At 40.5% G+C, this 21209-nt stretch overlaps 1 protein-coding gene across 1 annotated transcript in view; it reads right to left on the reverse strand.

Moving 5' to 3' along the window:
* The window catches only part of pcdh15b (protocadherin-related 15b), a 564355-nt gene that overhangs the window by 7945 nt on the left and 535201 nt on the right, over window positions 1–21209 (reverse strand). Inside the window, exons 33-36 of the mRNA XM_052027763.1 lie at window positions 10062–10083; window positions 9886–9924; window positions 9647–9720; window positions 1311–1446 (exon numbers count right to left, since the gene is read on the reverse strand). Of these exons, the coding sequence (XP_051883723.1) occupies window positions 1311–1446; window positions 9647–9720; window positions 9886–9924; window positions 10062–10083 (271 nt within the window). The remainder of the gene's footprint in view (window positions 1–1310; window positions 1447–9646; window positions 9721–9885; window positions 9925–10061; window positions 10084–21209) is intronic.

Consider the following 21209-nt stretch of genomic DNA (forward strand, 5'->3'; position numbering starts at 1 on the left):
CTGTGTATATTCGATAGGCAGCATGTGCCTGGGTATTGCAGCACTTGTGTTCTAATACAGCAACCTGTGAGAAGTCCATTGCTGGACAGCGCCAAGGAATTGGCAGTGAAGAGCAACCAATAGGCTTGGGGCTTCTGCGATTGTACATTCACACTTCCAGGGAGTCAGTTTGAGACAGACCTGTCAGTATTTCCCAGCAAGTTCTGACCCAATGTCTTGTAAATCTTCAATCGTAAGTCATCCTTTTCCCTTGTAATATAAAACCCTTTTGAATAGCTGGTGTGGTAGGAAATGCATTTGAGTTCATAGTGAAAACTAGGATTAGCAATGAAATTATGGACATTAGATGAAAATAAAACATCCCTGAGATTGCAATTTAGATGTGAGAGCTGTCCCTGCATTGTTTCTGTAGGTTTTTGATGTATAGAAATACAGGACTGGAAAATATTTAACAGGTTTTTTTTGAACTCAAGTGTGTGGTAATTGCATCAAGAAGGGGGGCTGACTCATGTATTAAGCATTGAGACAAGCAACTTTCCCAAATTGCTTATATAGGGACCAAATGCCAATCATTAGCTCCCTCAGTAGGTAGTGCCTTAGTTCTTTGGATCTGAGATCTTATTGTGATCTGAAGACCCTGTTTATTATATTAAGATGGAGATGGTCAAACATTTGCTGTGCAATTATCCACTAGTTTCATTGTTGATAGAACTGAGGTTAACAGTAAATCACTTTTGTAACACCCAGAGAATCAGAATGGCTCCTAATAAAAATAAGAATCAAGCATGTAATTGGTATCATTGCTCGGTGACAGGTTTCCTGTTCTAAAGGGGAATGGCCCTTGCAAGGGGCCAGCCCTTACATTTTGAACCCACCACTTTCAGCTGAATCCCATCACCCCAGGACCTAGATACCTGAATCTGTGAATAGGGTGAAGAGGGTTATCTGTTTTATTTACTCTCATGGCATCCACAAATTAGAGGAAGTAAAATAGATGACCAATGTTTCAGATGTTTTATCATGGTTGATATGTCAGTCACCAATAAAATTAATACTATACTTTAATTAAGAATGTATTACAAAGTACACCAGTGATATACTGAAGATACCAACAACTGCTTCATAGTCTGCAGACATTACCATATATTGACAATAAAAAAAACACCACATATTTTGACCTGAATGGTAAAATAAAGCTTTAACAGATGCCTTTCAAAATTGTTGATGTTTCCCATTTCAAAGTGTGCTTCACCATCAAAAGAAAGTACATTAATATTTAAATGGAAAAGAAATCTGCTGCATATAACTACCTCTCCATCTGCATTTGATCCCTGTGGACTATAATAGTAGCCCCCATCATCTTCCATCACGACCTCACCATAATCATCATACATTCCGGAGGGGGAGATTAATCTGCGACGACTTCCATATTGTGGTACTTCATACCTAGAATTAACATCAGAAGCACAAGTCAAAGAAATTCTATGAATCATTTAAAATTTTAGTTTTAGCCAGAATAATGATCAGCAAAAGACAGCAGGCACAATCTACCTCACTGTGGGAAGATCACTGCTTATTTAGTGCTGAGAACAGATGGTTCCTTTGGTGCAAATCCCACTGTTACAGAACTTACTTAATTCTTCAGAGTTAATTAATTACTTTTATGGTGAATTATAGACCATTAAATAAGATGCCGCCAAATAAAGATCATATAATCCAACCTGCAACTTCTTACAACATTTAGTGTGATTAGTTAAAACTCACACTCGAAATAGACCCATTTACCAAACCTCTATTAGGTAAATGTGTATTAGACAAAAGATGTAACTACTCATTTAAAATATAGGACTATCAATAGATATTATTAAATACCAAACAAATAATAATCCTGTGGAATTTAAGTATTTTCTATTTTTTTGCAAAAGACATGAATAGCAATACTATATAGAAGGAATAGAAAGAAGTATATGATATAATCAGCTGCAATTAAATTATTCAACTTACTTATTCTCATCTGAAGAAGATATAGTTTAATCTATTATTGACATACAAATAGATCCATAAATCCATCTGTACCAGTGAGGGCATGTTAAATGTAAACAGAATTTGGAGGCCCACACTAGCTTTGCATGAAGCCCCATGGTAGCCAAATTCTATCATGCAGAAGGTCCTTGGCATCACGCCTGATACAGTAGGACTACATGCATAAGTGCACACCCAGGTCTTTTGTCCACCAGCTCTACCAGGGCAAAGCAAGCAGAAGTCCTGTAGGCTCTGGATTGTTGAGGTAAACTGGGAAGGAGATCAATTTCATCAGGAGATGATGGGGAGTCAAAAGATGGGGAGAACAGGGAGAATTGGGGATCAGATGTGCCACTGGGTGGTGGAGAGGGTGAGGTGCACACACAGAGCAGGGCCAAGGAGAATGAGTTGGATATGGGAGTAAGAGCCTATTGGCCTGAAGAAATTAAAAATCTGTGGAACAGCTAGCTGGAATAAGTCAAGGGCAGTGGACGAGTAGAGGAGTTCTCGCCAGGTGGTGGAAGAAGTGGAGACTGTCGTTTTCTGAATTGAAACTCTTTCTGGATTGAAGTACTTGAAAGTGGACATAACGAAGGCCTGACCGATAATCTGCTAATCAGAGATCATCTCCAAATAAGAAGTTATTTGTGCGATGCTCTTTGATAAGGCAGAAGAATCAACATGGGTTTATAAGAGTAGTCTGTGTCCGTGAACTGAAGTGTCTGACTTGAACTGGCTATAATTAGTGTGAAATGGCCTGATTCAGCAAAAAAAGCAAAGAAGTTACATTGGAGGCATGCGGTGAGGTGATGCCACCTGTAGCCTTGAGCCAGCGCCAAGGAGGGGTAGACACAAGATGGTCCGATGCATCAAAGTATAACGATGCTGAACTGATAAGGGAAAAGAATGATAATGAAGGTTTCTGGAGGTAGAGCAGCGAGAACTCAGGAGACTAACAAGTGAGAACTCTGGGGAGACCAATCATCACAAGACCCCCATGCCTGGGGCAGGGAGAAGAAGGATCAGTTGTTTGGTCAATGAGAGATCCCCTATTTCTTTGTAAGTGAGAAAAACAGTTTGGTTGAGTATTGGTCCAAGAGGAACAATAGAATTCAGGAACTATGTGGATATTTGCATTTGATATAATAAGTTGATACAATAAGATTGCAAGTAGTTTGAATTAATTCGGATTTGTGTGGTCCTTCACCTAACCCAAGTTAGTTGACCAAGATAAGAGTCAAGAGGCTCAAAAGGCAGAAGAGTGGATGGTGGGAGTAAACACAAAAAGCACATGCCTCAGACTCCCAGAAGCAGATCAACTATGTTTGGTTCCTTCAGCTAAATCTCTCCAGTTAAAGCAGTCTATGGTGTGTGTGGTCTGTGCCATATGTGAGCCTTGAATGTCCAAGTTAATTTTATGCGGTAAGATCAGCCTGTGTATGTTTATACTTCCACATGGAAGAACAAGGTCAAATTTCCAAAAGCGCTCATTGCTCATGGCAGGTTTTAGATAAAGTTCATTTGCGCAGTGCACACAAACATGGAATAGTGCAGAACAGTTTCAAATTGCTAGTATTTTGACAAACTATATCAGCTCATCGCATCAAGGTTAGAACTGAGGTTGTGATGAGAGATTTCAAAACAAAGAAAACATTTTACCCGGGTCTACTAGAGCTGAATATTTATGTGAAAAGGCAAACATTAATAATATTACGCAATGTCATATTAATGCTTTGATTTATGCGACTCAACAAAGTAAGGGAAAGTTTTAATAGAATCCAATCAAATTCTTGCTGACAGATAGGACAGCAGACTTTTAATCACAGCTCAAGAATTTTTTTTTCACATTAGCAATACGTTACTGTCTTAAATTATTTTTATTATTCTATATGAAGTTGATTTTCTTTAGTATGACCTTCCATTATTTGGATCTTTTCCACATTATGTCAGGATTAATGAACATCAGATTAAGTGGCTGAGATATGGGGTGAGCTGCCGATGATGAGGAACTGCTACAATTTCATACCCTGCCACTAAACTCCATGCAACTTCACAGTGCAGTTAGCAACAAGCAAACTTTTATGTACGGACACTTCTCCATGCAATCCAGCATAATATGTACTTTCTATTTATTAATTATTTTCAGTACATGGACATCGCTGGCAAGGCCAGCATTTATTGTTCATTCCTAATTGCCCTTGAGAAGGTAGTGGTTAGTTGCCTTCTTGGATATCTGCAGACCTTCTGGTGAAAGTACTTCTACAGTGTTATGGGAGAAAGTCTCAGAACTTAGATCCAGTGACAATAAAGGACCAGCAAGATATTCCCAGTCCAGGTGGTATGTAACTTGAGGCACCTGCAGGTGGTTGGCATCCCATGTGCCTGGTGTCCTTCTCCTTCTTTGGTGGCAGAGTTCATAGTTTAGGGAGGAGCTGTTGGAACAGTCGTACAGCAGACTGTTGTAGATGGTACACAGTGCAGCTACTGTACATCAGTGGTGGGGGGAACAAATGTCTAGAGTGGTCATGGAGTGCAAATCAAATGGGCTGCCTTGTTCTGGTTGTTTTTGAACTTTGCGTGTTGTCAGAGTTGTCATCCAGGTAAATGAAGAGGATGCTGCCACACTCTTGATTGTACCTTGTCAAAGGTGGAAAGGATTTGGGATGTCAGGTGAAGTAATGCCACATATAAAATACCTTGATTCTGACCTGCTCTTGAAGCCATGGTTTACATGTGGCTCTTTCAGATGAGTTTCTGTTCAGTGTTACCCCCAGGATGTTAAATAGTGGGGGACTTGGTGATGGTAATGCCATTGAATGCCAAGGGCAGGTGGTCATTGGAGATGGTCACTGCCTGGCATTTGTGTGGGGCAAATGTTACTTGACATTTATCAGCCCACGTCTGAATGTTGCCCAGGTCTCGCTGAACTATTGTGAACTATTTCATGTGCTGATGAGCTGCAAATGGAACCGAACATTGCGCAATCATCAGCAAATATCCTCACTTCCTATGTCATATTGGAAGGGAGGTCAGTGATGAAGCAGCTGGAGATGATCAATCTTACTACACTGCCCTGGAGAGCTCATGCAAAGATGTCCTGGAACTGGGACGATTGACCTCCAACATCCATGGCTTTGTGTGAGGTATGATTCCAGCCAGTGGAGTGTATACCCTTGACATTGATTGACTTGAGTTTATTAGGACTCCTAAGCGCTGTAGTTGTCAACTGCTGCATCCCTCTATAACCTAGCCTCCAAGGGGAGTACATCTTTGAGGCTGAAAATTTGCAATACCAGTCAGTAGTGCCCAATGCCTTGGGCCTTGGAAGCCACTCAGGGTGTCAATGGAAATGAGTGATGCACTCTTTACAGTGCACTCAAAATTGTAGACAAATAGACTAGTTATCGAATTTTGTTAAACATATTAGTGATGCATGGAGTCTAAATACACTGACTGAATCAGTCGTGGGTATCAATATCAACTGCAAATTTATAATTAACAGTTACTGTGATAGCCTGAACTGCCTTTGCAGCCTCTATTATTAATGTCACTCAGTGTTTACACAATTATGATTCTAATGTTAATAAACCATTGCTAGTTCTGAAATCTTCCTCCAACAATAAGAAATGGTGAATTATTTCATTTGCCAGGTTGTACAGGGCCCCACAGAGTGTAAATGATGATATAATCCAAACTGAATAATGTAAGGTGGCGAAGACGAGCAAAATTTAGATCTAATCAACTCCACGGCATATATTGGATGGTAAACTACAGACAGTTCTTGATAAGGAGTGAAGGTAAAGTGCTAAGGATTTATAAGATTGCCTGGTTATCAGGGTATTGATCCCAGCTTTCTTACAATAGATGATTGTATAATTCAGGATAGAACTGACTGTGACTGCAGTATGTGGTTACACTCTAAACAAACTGATGCTATCGTCATTGAACACTACATACGAGAAATTAAGATTTCATCTTGCAAATAAAGAACTGAGCAAGCTTAAAAGTGAAGCCCCTTGAAGGTTAGGATAACATTTTATCTTTTGGTCATGTGACAATTCTATTTGTGACTAGATAATTGCAAACCTTTAGTAAAATTGCTTCCATACATCAATCAGCAACACTATCGCTGAGCTATGATTAGCTCATTACTCAGTGTAGTATAATTATTTTTTCACCCTTGCTCCATTCTTTATTTTGCTTCAAATTCCAATTGCAGGTTAGCTTTACTAAGGTGAACGTCAATGTAAATTAAAATTTAAAAGGCTGGTAATATTTACAATCATGGAACGAACAGCAGAATATCCCAGGCTGAAAATGAGCTTGAGGCAAAGGCAAAATTTGAACAAGGATGCCAAAACAGTCATTGCATGTGTCCTGAGCAGTATGCAATACTTTAACTGAAGCTGGCCTGACCTCTGGTGCTCTCTGTGTGGAGTTTGCGCCTCGTGGGTTTCCTCTGGGTGCTGCGGTTTCTTCCCATATCCCAAAGATGTGTAGATTAGTAGATTCATTGGCCACTATAAATTGTCCCTGGATGTGGGTGACGGAATCTGGGGTAGTTAATGGGAATATGAGGAGAATGGGCTGCAGGGAAAATTAATGGGTTAATGGGATTGCTGTGAGAGAGTATGGACTCAATGGACCAAAATTGCCTCCTTCTATGTCGTAAGGAAATACAGAACTAAGCTTTGCAAGTACATTGGTCTACTGTAGTCATCTTGAAGTTTGCAGTGGAGGGATATGTAGAATGCCAGGTCCTATGGCAAAAAAAGACAATACAGACTACCTTGCCACATCATGTACAGTAGCCCAAGCGTTCACACAAAATATATATCTGCCAGCATAAATAGTAATCACCTTTGTCCTCATTGTCCTCACCCACTGGAAAAGATACCGTGCACACTTTTGGTTTCCTTATTCAAGAAAGGATATACTAGCACTGGAGGCAGTCCAAAAGAAATTCAGTAGGCTAATTCCTGGAGCGAGAGATTGTCCTGACACAAGCAGCTGAAGAAATTAGATCCATATTCATTGAAGTTTCGAAGAACGAAGGGTGATCTTAATGAAACATGATAGTCCCTAAGAGGTAAATGTCGATATGTTTTCACTAGTGGGAGGATCTCAAAAGAGGGGATGTAGTTACAAGACAAGGGGGAGTCATTTAAAACTGAGGTATGTAAAAGTGTAAGAGGGTGGTGAATCTCTGCAATTCTTTATCCCGGAGAGTAGGGGAGGCTAGATCACTGGAGGTGCTTAGGGAGAAGATAGATACATTTTTGAAAGATTGGGGAACTGAGGACTATGGGGAACTGGCACAGAAGAGGAGATGAGGCCTGGGGTAGATCAGACATGACCATATTGAATGGTGTGGCTGGCTTAAGGGGACAGGTGGCCTATTCCTGCTCCTATTTTCTTATGTTCATAAAGACTGGTTATCACTGTTGGGAACTTGCAGCTATCTGTGAGGTAAGCCATCCTGCGAGTGAGGGAAGGAATTGATTTTCAGCTGCTGATCCTCTTCCTTATCCCAGGAAAATTGGTTGACCAGTCGAGATGGGAACTAACTTGCTGTCTAATTCAATTTTAAACAAAATGTTTCAATAAGTGTCCAGAAATCCTATTCAGAACAGGCAGGCAACGGTTTATTGGCAATTGTTTGTCAAATGGAGAGCCACAATTTCCATATTGAACTAGGTGCCCGTCATTGCACATGGGTCAACGTTAATGTCCCTGCACAGAATTGAACCTGGGTCAAAGTTATCATCCCTGCACAACTGCTCAGCAAACTTGCCTTAAAATTAGATGGGCCATGGGGAGAATTCATGCCTTCTCTCATTCCCAATCCCAGATCTGCTTCCTCGCCCAGTCCACCCAACTCCCCAAATCTTACAAAATGCTCAGCCTGCAGGTCAGATCCATGCAGATTCCAAATAATTTTTGAAAGTGGCACGCTGAAGTGAAGCACCCGCAGATCACTAGTAACATCCGCATGAAGCCTGAAGCTGAAAACCTCTCTACCAGGATGTGTCGTTTCTGTTTAGGGCTGCATTAGAAAATATCCACCCCAACCAATCTGTCCTACTCATTGTAAAACTTCCATCTACAAAAGTATCAGGCCTAAAAATATTTTACTGATATTACATTTCCCATTAGTGTTGAATGTCATGGCAATGCAGTTAATGTTTTCATATGTCATGCAGCCCATTGTATATATCCCAGCATGTTCAGAATGGGAGGTTATAAACACCATAGTTCCACATACATTTACAGGCGACTAGCAGTTCCAACCTGTAACCTCTGTATTCCATAGAGTCACACAGCACAGCCCACCAAGTCTATGCCAGCCATCAAGCATTCACTTACACATCCTACACTAATCTCATTTTTATTCTCCTACAGTTCCATCAGCTCCCTCCATATTCCACCACTCATCTACACACAAAGGGCAATTTACAGTGGTGAATTAACCAATAACCCTCATGTATTTGGGATGTGGAAGGAACCCGGAGTCCCCAGAGGACCTGTTCACAGAGAGAACGTGCAAACTCCACAGGGGCAGGACTCGAGGTCTGGATTGAACCTGGGTTGCTGGAGCCTTGAGATAGCACCACTACTAACTGTGCCTCTGCACTGCCCATTCCAGACCAGCTGCCTTTGATGTATCCTGCCTAAGTTTCCTTTCCATAAATTAGGGAAATGAAAAAAAAGAACATGATGTATGATAATAGTTAACCTACTCACTGACTGCTCCAGCTGGTGGGGAAATCTAAAATCCAACCACTAAATGTCCAAGATAAAAAATGCAGCAACAAGGAAACTGCAATGGATCTACAAAATATACCTCAGAGGTAACTAAAATATGCCCTTTTTTTCTCTGAAAGAGTTGCACATTAGCACATATAATCTTCTTAAACAAATTAGCAGCAGGGGTTGGGGGCAATTTTCAACTTTGGCCCAAAAGTTGGTACGAAGTTGCCCATGGCAACCGGTGAGGTGACTAATTTTGAGTTCAGATCTCACTTGAACTCTATTGGCCCACTGTTTAAAGTTGGCAGCTTAGGACAGCAGATTGCTATCCTGTTTCTGCCTATATCCAGCCAGCAGATTCATTGGAGAGAGGGAAGTGGATCTATGGATAGAGGTCAGGACCTAGAAACTAAACTTAACCTTTTCCTGGGAGCGACTTCCAGCAGTCCCTTTAAAGACAGCTGGTTAAATTGCTCATTCCCCTGCATTAAAACTGCAGCAAAAGCTCCACAACCAGCCAAAATGCATCACTGAGGAGCCTGCAACAAGATTTGAATGGGAATGATGGGCCTACCTGATAATTAATGGCAAATAAAGAGCCCACCAGTGTTTGTTTCCCCTGTTGTTTGTGTTTGAAGCAAAGAACGGGCAGCTAGTAGTTGAATATTCTCTTTTATACTTCAGATGATCTCACTGAATGAAAGCTCTCATTTAACTGTTTTCAGTCAGTTATGATTTGCAGAGTTTTGACTTAAATGCATCGTATAGCCAGAGCAACAACTATTCTATTTCTATGATTTATGTGATAGATTTATGTATAAATAAGTTTGATATACTGCTAAAGATTTTTAAGAACTTCACAAAAAATGCTTACCCAGGCTCATAATTGTAGTAATCCTGTGCATAGTAGTCCTGGCCAGGATCGATGCCTGATTCCATAGAGAGTTCCTACCATTCAAATAAGCAATATAATGAGAATTTGTGTTCACATGTTGCTGAATTAAGCCTTAATCAAGACAAATAATTGAAAAGTAGTCTTTTGGAATGTAGGCACATATATAAACTTGTAAGAATGCTGTGATTAATTATTAACACATAGATAGGTTATTGTACCTCAGGTCTGAGAAGCGAGGGCCTCAGCAATTGCTGTTGCTGGAAAAGTGTTGGAAGAGGGAAAGAAAAAAAGAGCAGGAGGTGGTAAAAGAGATAAGCACTTGACTTTCTTCAGAAGAGTTTTAAACATTTGAAATAGTAGGATGCAAATGTAGATGAAACATGGTGATTCTTACCTCCTGTTGTCCATATCCCCTCCTGGAAAGAATGACACACAAATAACACAGCTTTAAAATGACATCAGCACTTAATTTGAAGCCATTATGAAGACAACAGTGTGCTGCAGTTACTAATAACTTTTGCATTGAACTTTACATTTAACATCACAGAGATAAGTCTCCACTGTGAATGTAATCTCTTTTGTCTTAATTCCAGGTAAGAAATAGGTGAACATTGCATGTGAGATAAATAGCTCTGCCACTATTGATCCAAAAAAATTATGTCTATGATCTACTAATATATCCTTCATTCATTTTGCATTTAACAAGGTGACTGAAATCTGGAATTATTTTATGGTTAAATAATATTTAAATAATTTAATAGCAGAACCCAAATCATATGAATCTTGGCAAATTCCTCATTTAGTTATAGATTAGCCCAGAGCAACCTCTGCAATATGCACTGAGTATAAAGTGCTCTTCATTTTATCCTGGACTATAATATAGATTTGTCAATCTGGCATGACACTTACATTATAGGGAACACTGTATAATGTTGTATTGTATACATGCTGCACTGTATAATGCAGGTTTCTATCCAGCAAAATACTACAGCTCTGAAGGAATAGTCACTTAAGTAACCATGGCAAATAAACACAAATGAGGTATGATTTAGACTATTCTTGTAGAAGCACTTAATTTCAATAGAAAGTGAAGAGTCCTGATTTTGAAGCGTAATATTCCTAAGTGCTTTTTCAAAACAATCACACATGACACTGAAGTATTGCAAACTTGTGAATAGTAAATGCTGTTGCATGTAATGTCATCCACCAATAAAATGCAAAGCAACATCTCAGGAAATTATAAATCACCCCAATTTAAATTGCAATCTGTAATCTGCTACCATGATTTACGTTTAAAAGAAAAAGCAAAAGGCATAAAAAAAGAATCATGCCAAATAATTCAGGGAAAACATTGTGGGTGCACTGCGAAGGGATATAAAGGCATGATTGATGATTTATTGTCATGAATAAAATCACTATCTGCAAAGGCTAAAAATTCTAATTCAGTGCAAGCATATGATGATCAAAACCAAATTATTTCAATTGTCCTTTGATGTGAAAGTAATGAGGAATTAATATGTAGATTTTTCAAGGGGGATAATTTGAGGTTTACAAAAAGGCTACTTAATATTATCTTACATCTGGCATCTCAAACAGTGATGCACTTAATTTGTTTGCAAGGCTAAAGCAGACTATTTTATTATGCTAACCAATGCACAAGGCATTAAGGACATTTTAATGGTTGTACTCTGATGATTAACCAGCCAATCAGACTTTAACCCTTCGCTGTTAAGAAGAAAAAAAACCCAATGCACAGCTCAAGTGAGTTAATATTACTCAGTACTTTGCAAACGATTTTTTTCTGACAGGGGATCAGGAAATAAACTGCTGTTGTTGGTGGTTCTGGAGGAAGAACTGGATCGGAATCAAACTTTGACAGGTGCTTAGGAGTGGATAATTTATTGCAGATTAATTTTCATGGGACAATTACATTGGAGAAAGAAGTAAGATAGCTGTTGCTTGGTTTCCTTGATGAACCTTTGTAAAACTGGCTCAGTGTGATTGAAAAATGTAAATGAGAGTTTATCATAACTTGGGATACAGAGAAACAAAGGAATGCAGATGCTGGCATCTAGATGAAAAAACAACAAGATGCTGGAGGAACTCAGCAGGTCAGGCAGCGTCCTTGGAGAAAAGCAGATGGTCAACGTTGACTGTCTGCTTTCCTCCACGGATGCTGCCTGACCTGCTGAGTTCCTCCAGCATCTTGTTTTTTTTTCATTGGGATACAGAGATTTAGTGACAAGAAGAGTTTTGAAAGCTTTAAAGGAAGGAAATGTGGGGAAGTGTGTAATATTATGGAGAAAAAGAAAGATGTGAGAAGTGAGCTATCAATATTCTAGTGTGTACAAAAGAATAGATTCTAATTTAGAACAAAGCGAACAATTTCGGTATCAAATCAGTAGCGATGAAGGGAAGAGAAAAGAGGAATTGATTTACCTGCAGCTTAGGAAAAAAAACAGCCACACTGAGAGCCATAATGGCAATAATGTATGAGGCTAGAACTTTCAAGATGGTATACAATTTGAGAATGAACAGACACTTCAATAAATTTGAATGCCACCTCTACAGCAATAGCAATTTTGGTTCATAAATTGCCTTAAACACAGAACATGTCTCAGCAGGATTCACAGAAGAAGGAGAAAATACAGACATATGTTGAGCAGGTAGAGGGGAAGGCTACATTATGATAGGAAAGCTAGCTATCTGAAAGTTAAATCAGAAGGATTTTAAGAGGAGAGGGAAGTAGGGAAGTGGCGAGTCAGTGAACTTTAGGGGACCTAATGTAATTACAACAATAGGTTGATGGGAGGCAGCACACGGTAAGCTACAGTTCATGAAGCAAAGTATGGAAAGGATTATTGGCTGAAGAGATTGGAGAAATAATGTGGGGCAGGGCCATGAAGGTTACAAGTGGAGGAAAATTGAATGTAAGAACACAAGACATAGCGGCAGGATTATTTTTATTTTGTTTTTTTTATTCTGGACATCACTGGCAGGGCCAAGGTTTATTCCCACTCCCTACTGAGAAGTTGGTGGTGAGCCAACTTCTTGGACTTATGCTGAAGGTGGTCCTGCACTGCTGTTGTGCAAGGACTCTCAGGATTTAGACCCAGCAACAATGAGTAGTGGCGATATACAGTACTTCTAAATCGGGGTGATATGTGACTTAGAGTGGAACAGATAGATGGTGGTATTCTCATTCACCTTATCCTATTTGACAATAGAGGTTGTGAGTTTGGGAGTTGCTGTTGGGAGTAGCCTATGTGAATAACTGCAATGAATTTTGTAGGTGGCACACACGGTAGCCAACATGTGCTGGTGGTGGAGGGAATGATATTTAATGTGGTGAATGGAGCATGCTTTATCCTGCATTATGTTGAGCTTCCTAAATATTGTTCGACCTCCACTCATCCACACAAGTGAAGGGTATTCTATCACACTCCTGACTTGTGCCTTGCAGATGGTGGAAAGAATTTGGGGTGTTAAGAAGTGTGTCACTCATCAACGGATATCCTTTGACCTGCTCTTGTAGCTACAATATTTATGTTGCTTGTGCATTTGTGCTTCTATCATTGGAGATCCCCAGTAGACTGAAGTGGGGGACTTGGCAATGCCACTGAATATCAGGTGTGGGTGGTTAACTCTCTACTGTTAGAAGCCCTGTTGTCTAGGTCTTGCTGCATGCAGGGGTGAATCCCTCACTTTCCTGGAGAGCTCCAAATGGAATTGAACATTCATCAGCAAACATCCCTACTTCTGACCTTGTGAAGGACAGAAGGTCATTGGCGAAGCAGCTGAAGATGGTTGGGACCTAGGATACTGGCCTGAGGAACTCCTGCAGTGATGTTCTGGGGCTGGGGTGATTGACCACCCAATGAGCATGACCATTTTCCTTCGTGCGAAGTACAACTCCAGCCACTGGAGTCTTCTCCCCTTGATGCCTGTTGACTTCAGTTTTATCAGGGCTCTCTGATACCACATTCCATCAAGTGATGCCTTGTTGACAAGTACAGTTATGCTCACCTCCTCTGAAATTCAGCTCTTTGGTCCACCATTGGGCCAAGGCTGTGATGAGGTCTGGAGCGGAATGGTCCTGGCAAAGCCCAAACCTTTCAACAGTGAGTTAGTTACTGGTGACTAAGTGTTGCTTTGTGGCACTACCGAAGACAAAAACTTCCATCACTTTGCTGATGATTGAGAGTTGACCAGTTGCATGCTAATTAGATGGATTGGACACATCCTGTTACTTAACAGTTACAGTAGAATTGATTGACTTGCTGGGCTGCTACAAAGGGCCATATTGGCACATGTAGGCCAGAACAGGTAAGGATGACAGATTTCTTCTTCTGGAGGCCATTAGTGAATCAATGGTGTTTTTAATGACAGAAACTAAAAAGCAAAAGAAAAACCTGCAGATGCTGGAAATCTGAAATAAAAGCAGATACTCAAAACAGATCAGCCAGCATATGTGGACAGAGAAACAGAGTTAACACTTCAGGTCAATAACCTTCCATTGGCAATTAGACAGGTTAGAACAATAACTTGTTTTGAATTGCAGAGGTGCGTTGACTGGGGGTGGGATAATGGGGGAAGGGGTGAAGACCAGGAGACAATGAATGACACAAGTGGTGTTACCAGCTAAGAGAGGATGGTGAGGGTTTGTTGATCTGTCTGGAGAAAGTGCAGATAGAAGAGATAAATGAGAACAGAGGAGATAAAAAATAATCTAACACTGGAACTATGTGAGATAGAACTCTGCAATTGCTGGAAATCTGAAACAAAAGAGAATGCTGGAAATACTCAAGAGGTAAGGCAGCATCTGCAAAGAGAGTGAAACAAGGTTAATATTACAAATTGATGACGCTCTCTTGTTCGTTCCTCCATTTCCACCAACCCTTTGTCACTCTCACAGCACCTTCCCCTGCAACTAGAGCAGATGCAAAACCTGTCCTTGACTTCTTCCTTTTCCACACTCAGGGATCCAAACACTCCTTTTGGGCAGAGCAGCGATTCAATTGTACATCTTCCAATTTAGTGCACTGTATTCAGTGCTCACGATGTTCTCTCCTTTACACAGCAGAAACCACGTGCAGATTGGGTGTCTTCTTTGCAGAACACCAGTATCTAGCCCACACTGACAAAGCTGAGCCTTCAGTTGCCTATCACTTTAATTGCCCATTTCATTCCCACTCTAACATTTTGGCTTTTGGCTTCTTACACTGTTCTAACAAAGCTCAAGGAACAGCATTTCATCCTTAATCTAGCCATGTTATGCAGTCTTCAGGACTCAACACGTTAGATTTTTACTCTTTGCTATTTCTGATAAAAGGTCATTGACCTGAAACATTAACTCTCCTTCTCTCTCCAAAAATGTCATCTAACCTGCTTAGTATTCCTGGCAATTTTCTGATTTTATTTGAGTTTTTACGACAATTGGGTAGTTTGTGGTCATAATTATTAACAACTAGTTTGGATGTTATTAATTCCAGATAAGTGACTGAATTTAAATTCCACAGCTGCCATGGAAGGATTTGAACTCGGAACTCTGGATTGTTAGTCCAGTCCAAATGGTATGTTGAATATGCTTTACCATTCAATAAGATCATGGATGAAGTTGTATCTCATCCATCTAACCACCAGATACCTACATCCTCTAATTCCAAAAATTCAATCTTGAATAAACTCAGTGACTGAGTATCACGAGTCCTCTGAGGTAGATTACTACAAGGATACACAACCCCGTGTGTAATGAAGTGTCTCTTCTTCTCAGTCCTAAATAGCCCCTCGACTTAAGTCTCTTGGACCCATATTCTCCTGCTGGAAGAAACAGACTCTTGGGATCTAACAATCACCTTCAGGGGCATTTACGTGTTAATGAGATCATTCCTCATTCTTTTATCTTGAGGATCTTGGGTTTCAAGTCTGTAGCTCAATGAAAGTGGCCATGCAAGTACATAGGGTGGTAAAGAAGGTGCACGGCATGCTTGCCTTCATTGATCGGGGCATTGAGTACAAGAGTCAGGAAGTCATGTTGCAGCAATATAAAACTTAAGTTCGGCAGCATTTGGAGTATTGTGCACAATTCTGGTTGCTTCATGACAGGAAGGATGTAGAGACTTTGGAAAGGGTGCGGACGACGTTTTCCAGGATGCTGCCTGGTTTAGAGGGTATAAGCTATAACAAGAGGATGGACAAACTCGGATTGTTTTCTCTAGAGCATCGGAAGCTGAGGGGAGACCTGACAGAAGCTTATAAGATTATGAGAGGCATAGATAGGGTAGACAGAATCTTTCTCGCAGAGTAGAAATGTCAAGTACTAGAGAACATGCAGTTAAGGTGAGAGGAGGGTAAAGTTTAAAGGAGGTGTGTTGGGCAAGTTTTTTACACAGAGAGTGGTAGGTGCCTAGAAGAGGCTGCCTTAGGGAGTGGTGGAAGCAGATACAATGGTAGCGTTTAAGAGGCTGTAAGATAGACACATGAATATGCAGAGAATGGAGGGATATAGATCAAGTAAAGGCAGAAGAGACTTAGTTTAATGCAGCATCATGTTCGGCACAGACAATGCATGTCAAAGGGCCTATTCCTATGTTGTATTGTTCGATGTACACTTATGACCACAGGCTGTCTGTAAGGAGTTTGTACGTTCACCCCATGTGTCTATGTGGGTTTCCTCCAGGTGCTCCGGTTTCCTCCCACATTCCAAAGACGTACAGTGTGGTCATGCTATGTTGGCGCCGGAAGAGTGGCGACACTTGCAGGCTGCCCCCAGCACATTCTCAGTAATGCAATAAGATGCATTTCACCATGTGTTTCAATGTACATGGGACTAATAAATAAATATCTTATCTTATCTAATTCTACTCAATCTCTCCTCATGAGGCAACTCCCTCATACAACAATTACCAAGACCAGTTGATCCATCTTTACGTACAGAAAACAAAATGGACTATGGAAGAACTTAAGAAATAAGAGCAGGAGTAGCCCATTTGGCCCTCCGGGTCTGTTTGGCCATTCATCAAGGTCAAGGCTGATTTTTCATCTCAAGGCCATTTTCTTACATTATCGCCAAACCCCTCAGTTTCCTTAATACAGTGAAACCTTAATAATCCTTAGGACTTTGGTAGTGCTGGACTGGCAGATTTTTGGGATTAGTACTCCTATTAATTGACCTACACACTTTTACTTCAGCTGTAATATAGATGTCACATAATAGTGCAATATTTTTTCCGATGAATCAAATGTTTAGAGGGAGTGTGGGAATAAGATATCTTTATTAGTCACATGTACATCAAAACTCACAGTGAAATGTATCTTTTGCGTAGACGGTTCCGGGGACAGCCTGAAAGTGTTGCCATGCATCCAGCACCAACACAGCATGCCCACAACTTCCTAACCCGTACGTCTTTGGAATGTGGGAGGAAACCGGAGCACCCAGAGGAAACCCATGCAGACAAGGGGAGAACGTACAAACCCCTTACAGACAGTGGTCGGAATTGAACCCAGGTCACTGGCGCTGCAAAGCGTTACGCTAACTGCTACACTACCGTGTCTGCCATAATGGGGCCCTGGTCTACCAGATGTTGAACCATCAGGATTTCCAGACAATAGGACAGGGTTTTATGGGAGTTTTACTGCATCCAGAAATCCATCAATCTCTGTTTTGAATGAACTCAATGACCGAGCCTTCAAAGCTCTCCGGGTCAGAGAATTGCGAAGCTTTGCCACCACTGTGTCATGAAATTTCTCCTCGTTTCATTTCTAGATGGCCTGACCCTTACTCTGAGACCGTGACCCCCGGTTCCACTCATCATCTAGAGGAAACATTCTCGTTGCTTCCAGCCTGTCAAGCCCCATACGAATTTTCTAAGTTTTAATGAGATCTCCTCTCCAATCTCCAGAGGATGCAGGCCCAGTTTACTCAATTTCTCCTCACACAACATCCCTGGAACCAGTCCAACGAATCTTCCTTGTACTCCATCTCAGGCGAGTCTATCCTGTGCACAGTACTCCAGGTGCAGTCTTACCAAAGCCCTATATGCTTTTAGTAAGACATCTTCACTTCAGTACTCCAAAAGCCTGTAGAGTCTCAGCAAGACTTCCTTAGTTTTACACTCCAACCCTTTGCAACAATGGCCAGCATGTAATTTGCCTTTCTGATTGATGGTTGGACCTCCATATTTACCTGCTGTTTTTCATGAACAGCAAACCAAGATTCCCTCTGTACACCAACATTTGCTACTCCGTCATCCTTTAAAATGACCCGTTTTTCTTTTTTTCCCAGCCAAGTACACAACCTCACAATTTTCCCACATTATACTTTATCTTCTACCTTCTGGCCCCACGTTTAACTTTTGGGAGAACCTTTGTGTCCTTAACTTCTCACCTAGTTTGTTTCATCAGCAAACTTGCATACATTTCACTCCAGTTATTAATATATACTGTGAATAGCTGAAGGCCAGGTACTGATCCATGAACCTGCCTCGTAACAGCCTACCATCCTAACATATTTATTCCTTCACTGTGATTTCTGTCCTTTAACCAATCCCATAACCAATCCTCTAACCATGCTAATGTGTTACTCCCAACTCCATGAGCCTCTCTTATGAAATGACTGTTCGTGTGGTACCTTATCAAATATCATAAAATTCTAGGTGTCTACAGGTTGCCCCTCATAGAGACATGGAGTCATGGAGTTATACAGCACAGAAATAGGCCCTCCATCCCACCAAGTCTTCATTGACCATCAAGCACCCATTTGAACTAACTCTACTCTAATCGTAGTTTATTCTCCCCACCTTCCTTCCAACTCCCTCCAGACTCTACCACTCACCTACACAAAAAGGGCAATTTTACAGTAGCCAATTAACCTGCCAACCAGCATGTCTCTGGCATGTGGGAGGAAACTTTTCACACAAAGAGTAGTTGGTATCTGAATTGAGCTGCCAGAGGAGGTGGTGGAGGCAGGAACCGTAACAATAGTTAAGAGGCATCTGGACAGGTACTTGAATGAGCAGGATATAGAGGGATATAGCTGAGGTGCGATGTTTAATATTGTCACAGTTTGTTTATTAAAAACCATGAGAGTTAAAACGGAGAGAAAAAAATAGAAACTACATTTGAGCTAGAGTAAAAGTTGAGCATGTTTTACACTGCATTAGAGTAAGTACAAAGGCATATATGCACTTTTCTTATGTGATTAGTCACAATTGACCCAAAGAAATATTACATTATATTGGCAATTAATATTATTATTTAACATGACGTATTTGACCTGTTTGAAAGTCTCTGAATTGCAACAGCTATATGTGGATTTTTGCATAAATAATGAAAACATCCAGTTGCTCAGCTTGAAAAGAAATGGAAATTATAAGCAGCTGAACTCTCGAAAATTAGATTAATAAATATTAACAGCTGCATCTGGAGAGAATTAAATGACTGTGAGCTGGAAGTCCCCGCTTAGAGGGACTAAGCAGCAGACATTCCATAGCTAAGCATGAGCAAACTCCAGTTAATGCCTCGGAACTCCACACCTCCACCACTGTCACAGCACTGAAACAGCTTTCATTCAAACCATCAATGATCTGTGTGATTGTGATCATCCTAAGATGACCCTCCTAATATGTCTCTACATGCCTGCAGCCTTTGACAAGAGGATGATCACACTGTACTCCTCCAATGCCTTCCCTCTGTTATCCAGCTTTGGGATGATTGTTGTCTGCTTCCAGTCCTACTTAGTTTTATCCAGATAAGGATCTGCTGTTCTCTTCCTGCTCCCAGACCTCTTCACTGAAACCACCCAAGATGAATCCTCGGCCTTTTCTGTTTCTTCTCTAAATGCTGTTCATTGTTAACAAATGATTGTCTTCCCTATCACAACTCTTCTTGACAGCCCTCCCATCACCACCTCTCTGCTGCTGATCTTAACACATTGCTCATCAGACATCCAATACTGAACAAACATCAAATTCCTTCCAATTAATTTTTGTAAACACCAAAGCCATAATCTTTGGTTTTTCATCACAAACTTCGTTGCTTAGCTGATGATTCTGACACTGTCCTTGGTGACTGAATTTGAAACAGAAAGTTTGCAATGTCACTTCACAATCCGAGCCTCCAAAACTCTTTCTTCTCCTTCACTCCTCCAGCCTACTTCCAGCTCCATCACCACCCGTCTCTGTTGCCGTTTCAGCTTGCCTGCAGCTGAAACTCTCATTTATGACTCTGGGCTTGATTGTTCCGATGATCTCCTAACATGCCTTCCATTTTCTGCCATCCATTAATTTGGCCACAACCAAGTTTCCACTGCTCATAGTCTAACTTGCACTAAATCCCGTTCATCCTACCCTGGACAACCGAAAAATTATTTCATCATTTTATTGTTCGAGAGATTTAATGGAAACCAATATGTAAAAAGCGCTAATTGCCAAGAGAGAATGTAAAGTATAAATAGAACTGTTTCTCCAGAAAATAACTTATATAAAGGAAAAGAGACATTCAGTTTTATTCTTTTAACTATAGGGGTGAAAGTTCTAACTTAAGTAATTGCAGAGTTTGTGATGAGATTTTCATTCAGTAATGTTTCAATATCCATAGACAACCAATCCAGACAGAATGATTCTGATAACAATTAAGAAAGTGGTGATAGTATAAAGGAAGTCAGTAGTTGAAACTTGTTGTGCTTCATTGAAAGTCTGGATATTGCCAAAAGATTAGGAATCAGCTAATGCTGTTTCAAATTAAGAAAGAAAAGATCAATCACATGGATCTGGGAATTGCAGCCATCAGCCTGCCATTTACATTGGGAAATGAATTGGGTCCACAATTAAGACAGCAACTCAAGCATATTTAACAAGGATAAAAGCAATAACTTCAGGTCAATAGAGTCATTTGAAAGGCAGATAATGCCTCACAAATTTACAAGAATTGTTTTGGAATAGAAGGGAATTGGTACATAATATGAACATTTACTTTCATTAAAAACTTTACCCAGCCTTGTTAGAATTGTTCTATAACAAAAGGAGATTATGAGCATTAATTATTTCAGGGTACCCACGATTATTGTTCACAATATGTAGTCAAGGTGAGGTCATATGTTAGTATCTCACCAGAGCCTCCTATCAGAAAAAGATATGCCTTTCCATCATCCTTATCCTAATATTCCCTACCCTCTCATGGATATATCAAACCTCCCATCAAGGCCTGCTTTGACCATGCTATAACAAAATTGCCCTCCAGAATCAGCTTCAGAAGGCAATGGGAACAAAGAGCAATGGTGATCAATAGTAGGCATATCCTAATGGAAGTGGGAGCAGATCAATGCCAGGACTCATGGATGAACAGCTGCTTGGTTCAGAGACCTTATTTGACTTGTCAGATCAATGAATGTAGCTGCAAATATCATATCCTGCCATCTGCACCAAATCCTTGTCAATAAACCTTCATCCCTTATAATCAAATACTTCATCTCAATGTTTTGTTTTGAAGGCTTACCAAAGTGTTCAGCAGTTCACTTGGCATAGCCTCAATGGTCTTCATTGGT

This window comes from Pristis pectinata, chromosome 12 (assembly GCF_009764475.1).
Source record: "Pristis pectinata isolate sPriPec2 chromosome 12, sPriPec2.1.pri, whole genome shotgun sequence".
In the NCBI taxonomy this organism is placed as follows: domain Eukaryota; kingdom Metazoa; phylum Chordata; class Chondrichthyes; order Rhinopristiformes; family Pristidae; genus Pristis; species Pristis pectinata.